Raw genomic sequence first — 14,633 nt, 5'->3', positions numbered from 1 at the left:
GTCACATGTTATGTGTGTGTATACCATGGTTCCAACAATTGTCCTCTAAATAAATTGGTGCCAGATACACTTGGGACTGAAGACCGTCACTCATAACAAGAGTGACCAAGAGAATATTCCGGAACATTTATCTTATTAATAAATGTTGCTCATTTCACACGTGCGCAATTTTATTGTTGTGACTGATTATGCTTCCTGTGTAAAATATTGTATTGACATTCATTACATACTAGGGTTTAAAGAGACTTCTGTAGATATTCAAGTATCTATTCTGTTTGTTTACTTGAGTAAACTTTTAAAAAAGTACAGGTTTAAGTAGAAAAGTAAAAGTAAGTTAGGAAAAGGGCATCCCAGCATGACCACACCTCCCTAGAAACATTTTTCAATGACAAAGATGTGTAAAAACTTTAATGTTGATAAATGTAGTTATCTGTTTCAGCAACATATACACCCATTGAAATTCAATAAATTTTTTGTAATGCAAATGCTTTTAGTTTTAGTGTTTTTTAAGAACAGAAGAAAATATAAATTACCCAAACTGCTTAAGTAAGGCAACAAAGTACTTGACACACTTGGAAATAAAATGAGTGCTATTACAGGGGAAGTATTGACAAAAACAATACAAGCATGTTTGAAGACTAATGCTGAGACATCAAGGACTTCTAAACTTCTAAATCAATTATATATTTTATTGAAGTATACTAGATTCCTCATGGTCCTATAGCAAATAGCAAATTGCACAAATTAAAGAAGCACAGTAAAAATACCAAAATATAAGAAACAGAAAAATCATGAGAATAATAAGGGGTAATTGTAAAAAAATAAAATAAATAAATAAAAATAAAAAAGACATAATGGGAAAAAGCTCATTTAGGGTGTAACGCACTGCTTTACCAGTGTTTCGCATATAACTTCCAACTTATAAACCTTTTTGAGAGGAAAACAGAAAAGAATTGCTAAATAATAATTAGTTAATGTCAGCCTCTGCTGTCGCCTTTATTCCACGTTAGAAAATATACAACCTGCGTGTATTTTACTAAACATCAAAGTTCATTATGTAGTGATGTCACTTTTTGCCGGGAAATTCCGTGTCACGTCTGAGCCTCTCCGGCACCGTGGGTTTCCGGTGGACAGACGCTTGTGCAGACGGAGGCGCTGTCCAAGGTGCTGCATTCTGCCCCTCCCCGGTAGACATCACGGGGAGTCACGTGACAGACGTTCCGTCCGCGGCTCCTGACAGTCGCTGGATAAGCTCAACAGGGAACCACTCTGCTGCACCTCCTCTTCCATCAGGAGAACTGGATATTCGCTCCGCGCCCCGAACACCGTCCCTGCCTCCCGTTTCCTTTCATTCCCAAACACCGGTGTCTCTTTCACGTTAACAATTAAATCTGGAGGAGAAAATTTTAAAGGTAATAAATATTTTATTAAAGCTTTTAATAATTTGAGCAGAGTTAGTGAGAGTGGTCTCTCTCTCTCTCTCTCTCTCTCTCTCTCTCTCTCTCTCTCTCTCTCTCTCTCTCTCTCTCTCTCTCTCTCTCTCTCTCTGTCTCTCTCTCTCTGTCTCTCTCTCTCTCTCTCTCTGTGTCTCTCTCTCTCTGTCTCTCTCTCTCTCTCTCCGTATCTCTAGCTGCTGCTGTGATTCACTTGAAAGCAGATCTTGATGTGCGGCTTTAGCCAAAGAGGATTTGAGGTACAGGCTCACCAACAAACGGGAAATATGGACGCTGGTTATTAGGATCTCATCCCACGCTCGTGGAAACCGCTGTTTTGTTCCTTTTCTGCCTCTTCAATCAACTATTTAGGGTCCCGCAGAAGTAGAGGTGTGCGCGCGAAGGTAAAAGAATAAAAAATAAATACTTTGTTTTAATTCTAAGGTATTAGCGTGACTGACTATGCTGCAGGAATGCACGAATTAATTACACAGTAATTATTTAGCGCCGAGTTTGTGGACGGACCTGCTCCAGGAAACGATGTGAAGGTATGGATGAAATAAGGAGATGACGGAGAAGATTAAAATCTGATGAGGATTAACTCATCATCGCGTCATTTTCATCTCATTTATCTTCAATTGAGCGATGGGAAAATACAATATTAATCTGCAACCTAGTCGTGGTTTTAAACGCTGTAGTTAAACTGCAAAGATTTAAAATCTCTAATTTAAGATTAAAGATTTAAATTAATTTGCATGCAAGGAAAAAAGCGAAATAGTGCGAATACGTTAAAAAGAGGGTCTGCCTGAGACCCGGACTGCGCTGTCCGACTTCCACAAACCAACCATTGTGGCAAATGACGCACTTTTTCTCATGTTCACACTTCAGCCGACAACACACGTCTGCTGCTTCATTGATGCCCGCAGAAGACTGGGTTTTGACTCCCAAACAGCCTTTTGCCTGAGCTGACTGTTGAGTTAATAATGATCATTATCAGTCTTTATTCTTTTACTTGTTTGTTTGTGTTTTTTTGCTATCTTTGAGTTTCTTCAGTGAAATTACATTTTTGCTGAAGTAGTACTTGAGCACTGTGATCAGCTATTGTGTGATTTAAGTGCAGCTGCTTGTTGTAATCTAATGATACAGCTGTTAGTCTAACAAAGGCCTCCCCAGTTAGAAGTGACTAACTCTGCTTCTGCCTTCATCGTCTAATTCTTACTTTTAGGACTTTAGAGGATTTATTGCGTTGAAAATCACTGATTGCTTTATTAAAATGTCTTTTTTGTGTGTTTGTTTGCAGGATGCTCTGAGACGAGGACTGCCTTGATGGACAAACCGCTTCTTTCCCTGCATCTTATCAGCCAACGTTGCCTCTTTGCTACTGAGGATGCGGGGTTGAAAAGCCCTGAGCAAGGCTTCCAGTGACTTGCCAAATAATACGAGCTTGAACATGAAGATTAAAGCTGCCATTTCGACTCAAGTGAAACCGTGCAAACACTAACTGGCACCAGAACGGACTGTTTCGTAATTACACAGATAATGCTAAGTGTGCCCACTGGATATCTGGATTTCTGTCACTTTGCTTCAGCTAAGTATGGCAGCAAAGACCTGTGAGCAGTTCAAACGGTTTTAGTGGGAGCAGTGAGAGTTTTGGCTGTTGGCCTGGACAGCATGAAGTGTTTGTGCCAGAATACAAATGTTGGCTAAGCCCAGTTATTTGTAAATCTACGCTAACGTTTTGAATCCTACTTTACAATGCAGCAGTTTACACTTCTGTGTGTCAGCATAGACAGCCAACTCTCACAGTCAACCCAAGACACGTTTATTCATAATCAAAGGATCCTATAAGTAAATTATACTAAGAATTACGCCTACAGAAATCCATAATCACACAATGGTTGTACAAAAGCTGCACAGTACCCATTTTATTTGGGTTGGGCTTCTTCTTTTCTGCTTTGTGGAAATAAGCACCTGTCTAGAGTTTGCAGGTGCTGAGGGACAGTGGGCGAGGTTCTCGGTGTGGAACGCATGCTGCGAAAGTGAAATGAGCTTCAACATGAAGACAAAGAGCTCCCACGGGCTGTTAGTTTACTTTGACGATGAGGGATTTTGTGACTTTCTAGAACTTCTCATACTGAACGGTAAACTGAGCCTGCGCTTCTCAATCTTCTGCGCTGAGCCAGCGACCGTTGTGTCAGACACGGCGGTCAACGACAGCCAATGGCACACGGTCACGATAAGGAGAAACTTTAAGAACACAACCCTCACTGTGGACAACGAGATCAAGTGGGTGGAGGTGAAATCGAAAAGACGAGACATGACGGTCTTCAGCCCTCTGTTTGTCGGTGGATTACCTCTGGAGTTGAGGTCTGTGCCGCTGCGCCTGACGTCAGCCGTTGCCAAGGATCAGCTGCCTTTCGCTGGGTGGATAACAGATGTAAAAGTCAACAATGCAGAGTCTGAGATGATCACCAGTGAGAGGGTTGTAATGGACATCTGTGGTAGAGCCAACATGTGCTTAAATGGAGGAGTCTGCAGTTTAATTAACAACGAACCAACGTGTGACTGTTCAAACACGGGCTTCCAAGGAAGAGACTGCAGTGAAGGTAAGACAAGTTTTTAGCCATCAGTCTGAAATAATCGTACAAAATCAGCTACTTTGTTGTAATCAGCTAGTCTTAAAAATAGTGCATTCCCTTCCTCTATTTGAGTAAAGTCTCATGATTGTCACAATCCCATCATGTGTGCTATTGATCAGCAATAGCTGTTTGTAAAGACTGGATCTCCTGCAAGGCCTCATTAGCAAAAACATGCAGGTGTTTCCATCCCCAAAGGTGTCCTCTGTTCCTATCAAGTAGGCCTAAGGGGAATAGTTGACCTATGAAAAATCTCCAATGGGTTCCCACAAATGAAAGAGCAGGGACAGTGGGTGGGAGTGTAAAAGAGTAAACATGAGTGATATCACTAACATCTAAAAATGGATCCGAAGCGACAGCAGCAATGGTGCAACGGTTTATGGATCAGTTACGACGGATGATGATGCGCTACGTGACATAATTCATTCTTAGGAAAGGTCAGTATAATTAAGCAAAATAAAATAATTAAAGACCCATCAAACAAACCTGAAAGATAGCTTGGAAATCAGTAGGAATGCTCATTAAGGGGTGATATGTGTAGGATTACTCTGTCACGCAATCAGGAAATACTTTAGTTGGTATTAGATATAAGAAAAGTGGGATTGTTCACGATCTTTGGTGAAAACGTAGAGATTGGGATTGTGTCTGTGTGTGTTTACTCTACATTTATTGTTCATGTAATGAATACTGATGTATGTTCTCTGGTAATACACACTTTTGTACTATAAGCTCATCATGCAAACGCTAGTATTTTATCATTGGAGGAAACTCATACATTGTAGGAAACAAAGTGTTGAATTTACTTAAATGGTTCCAGTAAACGTAGCTGCTTAACTGTAAAGAGTAACACACATTTACTTTTAACATACAAACATAAAACAATGTTTATTACTCTGTAGATTTTAGCAAGTAGGTTTAAAGGAACCAGTTGATGTAACTTGGTCAAGTCTATTCAATCAGTTAACCGATAATTGGGTTATTTGGTTGAAGTTGCCAGTTAGCTTGATTGAATAATACATTGAGTCTTACATTGTTTACTGGACATGTGTGAAAAGAGAGCAGGAAGAAGCAAACTCTTGCAAGGTCCGCCCCTTTCTCAATGAAAACAAAATAAATGTCATGGCTGTAAACAATCAATTACCTTAGAATCTAGGATGCAAAAATCATCATTCTCTTATTTTAACTAAGAGTGTATAAAAGTGTAGTTTTTTTTAATAAAGTGTTTTAAAGTGCTTTATAGTTTTACTCCATACACTGAGATGCACCTTTGCTTTAAGCAGGTATACACAGCTGTACTTTAAAATCATACTTCTTTCTATTACTCCCATCACTTGGTCTTAAAACAACAACAACAAAAATTCTGTAAAATGAAAATGGAGTCAGTTCCTTTTACCTTTAAACATATCTAATACCATTTATAAATTGACCAAGTTCCAAAATTTCTGAATATTTGATTGATTAAACAAATGTTCTCTAAAATTCACTTAGTATTCAACATTTCATTTCTCAGAGTGAAGGTTTGTGCCTTTTATTAAACTAATTAAATTCCTGATACTATTTTTCTCTTCACTCCCTTGCAAAATAAACAATGTGTAACTAAGAGGTCAACAATGCTAGATTTGTCTTGGGTACCGGTTAAGTGTTAATTTAAACATTCCCATTTAGTGACAAGCCGCAGCTTGGTCTTCCGTCCCACAGTAAACCTGGCTGGCTCTATTATATCTAGTTCTACAGTGAATATTTAGTTGAAGCTGCAACCAACATTGCTTTGCTCTCTTCCTTCTGTTCTCAAGAGCAAACTGCCTCGTCTAAAAGCCTGTGTTTTACTTTAGTGCTGCTGCAAAAAAGTTACTGTATATTTAGTCAGAATTATTGCAAAGTACATTTCTTCTTATGGTAGACCTCAGCATTTTAGGATAATTAGTCGAAATGAACTGCAATTAATAAAGATCCCCTGCAACACGTACTTCATGTCTTTCTGGTTAATGCTGACGTTCTCCTATAGTACATATGTAACATTTTATTGGTAAAAAAGTCCAGAATCTAATTTTTATCAGCTGGTGTAGTCTGTTGCCAGAAGTCTGCCGGTATACTCTGTTCAATTTGGGCCACTTCTCATTTAATATGCAAATTTGTTGCTATAAAATTGGCTAACCGCTAGCCATGAGAACATGGCTTCGTGGATTCCTCACTCTGCGAAACAAAAAAAGTGCAGAAGTGTTGTCGCTGTCGTGTAGAACCACTGCAGCTATAGCTCTAACAGCTATACAGCTAACAGCCAACTAGCATTGTGTAAACTGTTTTAAAAACATAGTCACTTCACACTGTAGGTCGTAATGCTCAATTCAGAATTTTTTTTTATAAATCCATTTGTGTGTGTGTGTGTGTGTGTGTGTGTGTGTGTGTGTGTGTGTGTGTGTGTGGTTGTTCATATTATAACTGAAACGCAACAGCAAACACCCTCCAGTTTGAACGGTTTACGGTGCCAAAGTGGCCCGCATGCGCAGAAGAAGACAAGAAGTCGTGCACAAAGTGCTTCGTGGGGTCGGAATCAGGAGAGCTGTGATGTGAAAACTTCACAGTTTCAGAATCACTCCTGCCAGGTCTACCGTTTTAGCCAGGAAACTCCTACTCCTTATTCCTGCCGTCTTCCTGTAGTTTTTTTTCCAAAACTTGAAAGGAATTCAAGACAAACCCCTAAGTGACATAGAAGACGAATTTAATGCCCCTTGATAGACATCAGATACGTTTCAGATTCAGTACCACATTTGAAAGTGACCTGGATCAGATTAGTTAAAACTGAATTTGTGCTGTCCAGGCTGCCATTTAAAAAATCCGGTATAGGTTGACTGTGAGGAAAAACATTGGATTTATTGGGTGTTTGACTGCAGTGTGAACGTATGCAACGGTAGAACATACATACTTTACTTACGGGCTTCGAGGATTGGCATGATGGTTCTACTCCAGGCTTCAGCACCAACCTGTTAGCGAAGCCCTTGTTTAACTGGCCAACATTAATAAAGTCACTCTCTTCAGAACGAGCTAAACACTAGGTTACTATTTTGTACATTTTGGGAATTGTTCAAAAAATAAACTGAAGCAATGTATCCCTCAGGTATGGATGCTTGGGCAGTATGTGCATGTAGAGGCCCCGGTCGAGCTTAGTGCACAAACACGTTGACATTCCACCATATTTGCAGGAAAACTAACTGCTACATGAAATCTATGGGTGTGTTCTCACCTAAGCGAGCTGATGAATACTAATGAGCCCAGTCGATGGGACATCAGACTGACAGATGTTTCCAATGGGCCTGAATTCTCAGCACATTTTCTTTCGGTGAAAACGGCAGATAGAGGAGTGAGCAGGTCATTGTCACACTCAATTCCTTCCAAAAAACACATCTGGACCTAATTTATATATATATATATATATATTTTTTTTTATTCTTTTATTTTCTTGTGGCAGAGCACCTTTAATTCCTCCACTAACCTAATATGAATGCTTTAAACTATTATGTAGCACACAATCTAACCAAATGTTGAACGTAGTCAATCAATAATCAGTCACTTTATTAAAGACACAAAACAGATAATAAAAACAGAAATAAGTAAAATAGGTAAAAAAAACATGCAAGCTATTTTAGGCTCACATAAAGTCTAAGATGCCAATAATTCCAGATGTTAGATTGAAACATGTCAGAGCTCTGTGAGGGGTTTGTCAGGGACAGGATTATACTGTTCTTAGAGTCCCTTAATCTACACATACAACTGTACATGAGATTCCGTCTCACTGCAGGGCTGCACTTGATGGGCAGCAGTAGCTCAACAAGTTGAGCAGGTTTTCTAGTAATCGGAAGGTTGCAGGTTCGATCCCGGCTCCGGACAGAGAATTCTGCTCTTGTGTCCTTGGGCAAGACACTTAACCCACCTTGCCTGCTGGTGGTGGTCGGAGGGACCGGTGGCGCCTGTGCTCGGCAGCCTCGCCTCTGTCAGTGCACCCAGGGCAGCTGTGGCTACATCGTAGCTCATCACCATCAGTGTGTGAATGTGTGTGTGAATGGATGAATCATACACTGTAGTGTGAAGCGCTTTGGAGTCCTTACTCTGAGAGGCACTATACAAGTGCAGGTCATTTATCATTTACACCCACATTAACAAACATTGTGCTTGGCATTCTAAGCATTGTCCTTAACCCATCATTATACGCAACAGTGAGTTTCCCCATGCTGCTTTGCTTATAACGCTTCCATAGGTGGGCAGTGTACATAGGGGTACAATATGCTTTAAGCAGTGCAGTTTTCACAGGTACAGTACACATTCCAAGTCTGGGTGCCAGTGTGTTCACCTGTGCACACAGTAGATGGCATTGTCTATAAATGTCCACATCGTCTGTCAGGTCAGCACATATGTGATGTCCCAAATATTTAATCACAGTACATTCATTTAGCACAGCACCGGATAGAAGGAAATCTGGAAAAACCTGCTTACTGTTCTCCTTGCTTCTCACGATTAAAAGATGGCTTTTGGTTTTGTTTACATTAAAAGTGATGTCAAACTCTGACCCATACTGAGAGCAGACCCTCAGTAACTGCTGAAAGCCAGCACTGTATGGACAGAAGATCACCAAATCATCTGCATACATTAAGTGGTTTATTATTGTCCCACCAACCACACATTCAGTTCTGCAGTCATTAAGCCGCTTCGACAGATCGTCCATATAGATATTAAAAGGAGAGGACACACAACTACTCCATTTCACATACATAGACTGGTGAGTGTACCAAAATGATAAAATCCTAACTACAGACTTACAAAACACCTCTGTCCTGTAATTTATTAAACAATTTTTCATGGTTAACATGAGCAAAAGCCTTTGATGCGCCAATAAAACCCATAAAAATAGTGGAATTAATCTAAAAGCTCTTTCAGAGCAAGAATACCAACATATTGTCACTCCCAGCGCGTCAAAAACAAACGCTTGGTCAGCCACCCTCCACGTCAGACCCCAGATGCCAAAAGTGCCCTTTTTTGTCATTTATGTGCCAAAATGGGGTTTTCCCTATTCTGACTGCAGATCCCAATGCAGCGTAAAACTGACGTGATGGGATGTCCGCAGCCGGGGCACCAAACAAACTCATTGTACCTCACCCTAACCTTATCCTCTTGTTATTTAACCTTCCCCTCACCCCTATTCTAACCTTAACCATCTTGCTAGCAAACACGTTAGTGATGTGTCGATCGCTCTAAAAGCCGTCTCTATGAAGTGAACGGCGGGAGCTGCCTCTTCATTGGTCGGGTTTGGACCGCGGCAACGCGAGGGGGAGGTTTCATCTACCACGGTGGAGGTTAAAAGTAGAGGGTATGTGTAACCTCCCCCTCGCCAGAAGGTATGTTCTAACGTTCCCCTTGGGCGGCAAATACGAAAATTCACAGTCAGAATGCAGGGGAAACAAACGCTTGATCACAGTGAGAGCAACGTTTTAGGTAGCAAGAGGGTTAAGGTTAGGATGAGGGAGAGGGGAAGGTTATAAATAGTGAAACGTTAAGGTTTAGGTGCGGTTGAATGAGCTGGTTCGGTGCCGCATCAGCGGATATCCAATCGCGTCAGTTTTACGCTGCATTGGGATCTGCAGTTACAAAAGGGAAAAACCCCTTTTCGCACATAAGTAACGAAAAAGGGGAATTTAGGCATCACGGGTCTGACGCAGAGGGTGGCTGACCAAGTGTTTGTTTTTGACGCGCTGGGAGTGAGAACGTGTTGAAAATACACGTCTGTACCATGCTTTGATTTACAACCAAACTGTCTGTCAGTTGTCAAAATAAAATTATCTCTGCTACTGATTTTGCCAGTTTTATCTTTTAAAATTGGCACTAGTGTAACAGATAAAATGGAGTCAGGTAAAATGCCATTAATTAAAATCCCTGTAAAACAGATAGCAAGCAGAGGAAAGAGTTTTCTACTGGCATGCTTTAGGTGTTCTGTGGAGATATCATCCCTACCACATGCCTTATTGTCCTTTAAGCCCATAACTGCGTCACATACCTCCTGTGGAGAGACCCACACACCCTCCATTTTATCAATACTACCCACCACAGGTGGGTTACTTTTTACACAGTTAAAAAGCTCACGATAATGACCCTGCCACATTTGGGTAATATTCTCTGAGCCACTTATACCATCAAAGTTTGCTGGCAGTGGTGTTCTAGAAGCTTTCATTCTTTTTACTTCCTTCCAGAAATAATTTACAGAGTTATTCTGTAGCTTCCTAGCAAGAGCATCAGACCTCAGGGTGTCTTCGTTCCTTTTTATAAAATGTTACGCATACTTAAAATTGGCGTTTGTCCGTTTCTTATATTCAAACAAAGGACCATGTTTTTGCCGACCTGCCTCAACCCAATCCTTAAAAGCTTCTCTAGCCTCAGCATGAAGCTCTTCTACATACTCATTCCACCCTGGTTTAGCCTTATAACTTTTCATTTTACACAGGGATCTGCTTGAGACAAAAAGTGATTCCACAACATTTTCAAACAAAGCGCACAGCTCAGCCCCATGTTGAGGATGTCTGCAATTGATGTCATAACACGCAGCAGCCAGTTTGGTATTTCAATCTTACCCAGCAAGCTGTCAGACTGACTCAGGTATTCCACAATGTCCACATCGGTTAGATTAAATTTAAAGTTAAAGTCCCATTAGTTGTCACACACACTGATGTGTGTGCGAAATTTGTTCTCCGCATTTGACCCATCCCCTGGGGGAGCGGTGAGCTGCAGACACAGCCGCCCTCGGGAACCATTTGGTGGTTTAACCCCCCAATCCAACCCCGTAATACTGAGTGTCAAGCAGGGAGGCATTGGGTCCCTTTTTTTTAAGTCTTTGGTATGACCCGACCAGGAATTGAACCCTGATCTCCCAGTCTCAGGGTGGACACTCTACCACTAGGCCACTGAGCTGGTTAGACCAGTCTATTTTCCCCTCAACAATGCCAGTATTCACAGGCATAACTACTGGAACATCATCCCAATTTACTATAAATTGTAATGGGACGTGGTCAGTAGTGGCAAATTCATAATCAATCCTCAGGGACCCTATGGCATCATGGGCATCTGCTGTGGTAACGCAGCGATCAAGCCATGATGTTGTATGCCACGCTTCACTGATATAAGTGTAACTGTTACCAGGCAGGAGCATTTTACTGGACAGAATAAAACCATTATCAGAGCAGCATTTCTGTAGGTGATCTGCAAATAAAGAATTACAATCGGATAAATCTGCATTCATGTCACTCACAATATAAACACAGCTGGATACATGGTCCTGAATAAAAGATGTTACAAAAGCCAACCTCATCTTCATTCTGGGGACGCTCATGGGGAGTATAAGCATTGAGAATAAGAAAATGCTTATCTTTAGTTCTAACTTCAATTCCTATTGCCCAATCAACATTCAGTCTGACAAGATTAATCTTGTGATCATATTTTTTGTGCCAAAAAACAGCAACACCACCAGGTATCCTGCCACGAACTATTCTGGAGCTCAGGTCAGTGGTTGATTCACCTGCTCCATGGAAGTGCTCATGCACACAGTTCAGCTTTTCTAAATCGTGTTTGGGTAAAAATGTCTCCTGGATACACAGAATGTCACATGACTGCAGAAGTTTATTCACAGCCAAACGTCGTGATTTATCAGCTCCACTCTGGGAGTCCTCGTGCATTATACGAGACAGTTTTAATATACATTTCCAAATGTTATGTTTCCTTTATGCGTATTTCCTCCAACAACCGTCAGGCAACTGTTCTGTTGCCTTGCCGAGTGACAGGTGTATGAGACTCAGAACTCCGCTGTTGCGTATCAGTCTTACCTCTTGAAGCGCTGACGCCACCACTGTTGCCTTCTCTAGGTCCACAGGCCTCAAAGTAGCGACGAACATAAGTCCCCGCTGGCCAGAGTTGAGGGTCGTACATGTCCATTACACCTTCACATTCCGCAGTGACGTGAAATGATCCATATCTTTTACTGCTGGTCACAATCTTCCGGCATGTCACCAGTTTACCCAGTTTCTCAGCCAAGTAGGAGTGTAGGATTTCCGCTTCAAGATCAGGAGCAAATCTTGTTGCAAAAACACTAACCAACTTGGTTTTCACCACCGGAATATTGTTGTCAGACCCGGTGCCAATTATCCCAGTTTTCTTCCGTTGTTCACGCTGAGGTCGGATGCTCCGTCGCCGGACTGAGCTGTTGCTTCTTGCTGCTTCTGAGGTTTACGCTTTCCCTTCTTCACCATAGTGCTCCAAACTGGGGACTGTGGTTCGCCTGTCGATCCCAGTTCGTTAAACTGAGCAGGTTCTAAGATTTCACGGGCGTCCTCCTTCCGCGTCTCCAGTCTTTCACTGCCGCTGGCGCTGCTCCCGGTGGTTCCCGGAGCCTCTCCACAGCTGACATCCGATGATCAACAACCGCTATGGCAGCCCCCAGGTTCTCATTCAAACTTTGTTGGGCCTCCAGGGCTTTCCTCAGCCCGGACACCTCCAAGTTTAGCCGTTCCATGCTGAGCAGAGCAGAAGCATCCAAGCTGCCAAATCCCACAGGTGGAAGTTCATCCAGGTAGTGCGACACAAACCTGGGAATATTTTCTCCGCATTCATTAAGCACCTTTAGACAGTCCTTGATGTTATTAACATCTTTTTGCTGACCTTTATGCTTAACACAGCGCATCGTGGTCGTACACATCTCAAAGATAGCAGCCGTTTGGACTCAATCCATTCAGATGAGAAGTTGTTTGAGGCCAATAAAACAACCTCATCCTGAGACAAGGCTCTCATCTTGACCACAATAAGTTCAAAAACTCATCCTCCACCACCACTTGGCTGTCAGGACACAGGTATCTCCCGGCTGACTTTCGGACCACAACTCCCGACATGCTCCTCATGGGGAGCTCCCAGCGTGCTCCTCGCGGGGATTCCCTCCACGTCACAGCCAAGCAAGGCTATATATGGAAGACGCCGGTACCGGCTTCTCATCTCAGTCATCGTTTCTTCCTCACAGAGATACGACCGGAGAAATAATAAAACTGTTAAACGTCTCACCTTGTTTGTCTCCTTCATCCAGTCTGATCAGCCCGACAGGATGACTGAGATCCAAGTAGATCCGACGGAGATCGATCGTCTCCGCCACGAGAACGTGCAGCTGCGTTCCATGGTAGATCAGCTCAACACCAAGGTGAACTCCTTGTCCGACCACACCCTGCGTCTATCCACGGCTCTCACGGCTCTCCAACAACAAGCAAACGATCAGCAGCAACAGATCGCGGCACTCCAGCATCCAACCCGCTCTGCTCCTAGGGAGGAGCCCCACTTCAGCCTGCCGGAGAGGTGGAACGGAGAGACGGGGAGCCCTGATGGTCTGCTCGCCACGCTGGACATGCAGTTCGAGTGCCAACCTGGACGCTACCCATCTGCGCGCTCCCGAGTGGCGCATCTCACCTCCCTGCTCTCCGGACGCGCCGCGGAGTGGGCTGCTGCGCTTTACAATTCCAAATCCCCTGCCTGCAACGACTATGCTGCGTTTGTGTCCGCTCTCCGGAAGACCTTTGTTCCCCCCAGCAGCGAAGTGGGAGCAGAGACACGCCTTCTCAAACTCCGCCAGCGGGAACGCTCGGTGTGCGCTTATGCGTCGGAGTTCCGCACCATCTCCGCCAAGCTGCAGTGGAATGACTCCGCTCTGCGGGCCGCCTTCCTGGAGGGGCTGGCACCCTACATCCGTGATGAGTTGGCGGGAAGGGAGCTGCCTCAGACCCTGGATGAGGTGGTTGATCTGGCGCTGCGCATCGACCAGCGGGTTCTGGTTCGACCCAAGTTATCCACGCGTCCCCCCAGGATGCCGGTGCCTCGCCCTCGTTCACCCACGCCAGCTCCTGTACCCATGCTGACGGAGGAGCCCATGCAGCTCGGCCACCTTCCCCCCGAGGAGAGACAACGACGGTGGCGCGAGGGCCTCTGTGCCTACTGTGGCTCTCCCGACCACCGACGCCTGGACTGCCCGCGACGATCGGGAAACGGGGGGCCCCACTGAGTATTGGGGTCGCTCAGTCTGGGTCTTCTTCTACCCCTGTCGCTACTAACCGTCTCCTTATTCCTGTCACCCTCCTCCGTGGTGAGGCCTCACTCCACGTAAACGCATTGGTGGACTCGGGGGCCGCGGACAATTTCATGGACCTGGATCTGGCAAAACGCCTACGGATCCCCCTACAACCCCTGGAGAGGGTTATACCAGTGACCTCGGTGGACGGTAGGCCTCTCCAACCCTACCCAGTCCGAGACCGAACCCAGCCACTCCGTATGATCACCCAAGGCCACCAGGAGACCCTCCATTTCCTGATCATTTCTGCTCCCTCTTCTCCCCTAATCCTGGGGTTCCCCTGGCTCCGTCTCCACGACCCTCATATTTCCTGGTCCCAGAACCGCCTGCTGGGCTGGGGGACCTCGTGCCAGACCCACCTCGCTCCTCCTCCATCCTCGGCGGGTCTTCCGGACGGGGGCCCCAGCTCCACACCGCCCCACCTGCCGC

General features: G+C 43.9%; 1 protein-coding gene across 19 annotated transcripts in view; it reads left to right on the top strand.

Moving 5' to 3' along the window:
* The first annotated feature begins 1,129 nt into the window (after positions 1–1,129).
* LOC107375745 (neurexin-1a) overlaps positions 1,130–14,633 on the top strand; it is a 462,507-nt gene continuing 449,003 nt past the window's right edge. For 13 of the 19 annotated variants that reach the window (XM_070542374.1, XM_070542368.1, XM_070542364.1 and 10 more), the window contains exons 1-2: positions 1,616–1,837; positions 2,734–4,039. In XM_070542374.1, coding sequence (XP_070398475.1) covers positions 3,328–4,039 — 712 coding nt within the window. In that variant the 5' untranslated portion in view covers positions 1,616–1,837; positions 2,734–3,327. The other 6 variants (XM_070542367.1, XM_070542360.1, XM_070542366.1 and 3 more) reach the window with 4 other exon arrangements.

This window comes from Nothobranchius furzeri, chromosome 12, assembly GCF_043380555.1.
Source record: "Nothobranchius furzeri strain GRZ-AD chromosome 12, NfurGRZ-RIMD1, whole genome shotgun sequence".
Classification (NCBI taxonomy): domain Eukaryota; kingdom Metazoa; phylum Chordata; class Actinopteri; order Cyprinodontiformes; family Nothobranchiidae; genus Nothobranchius; species Nothobranchius furzeri.
This window is presented reverse-complemented; position numbering and strand designations above follow the sequence as displayed.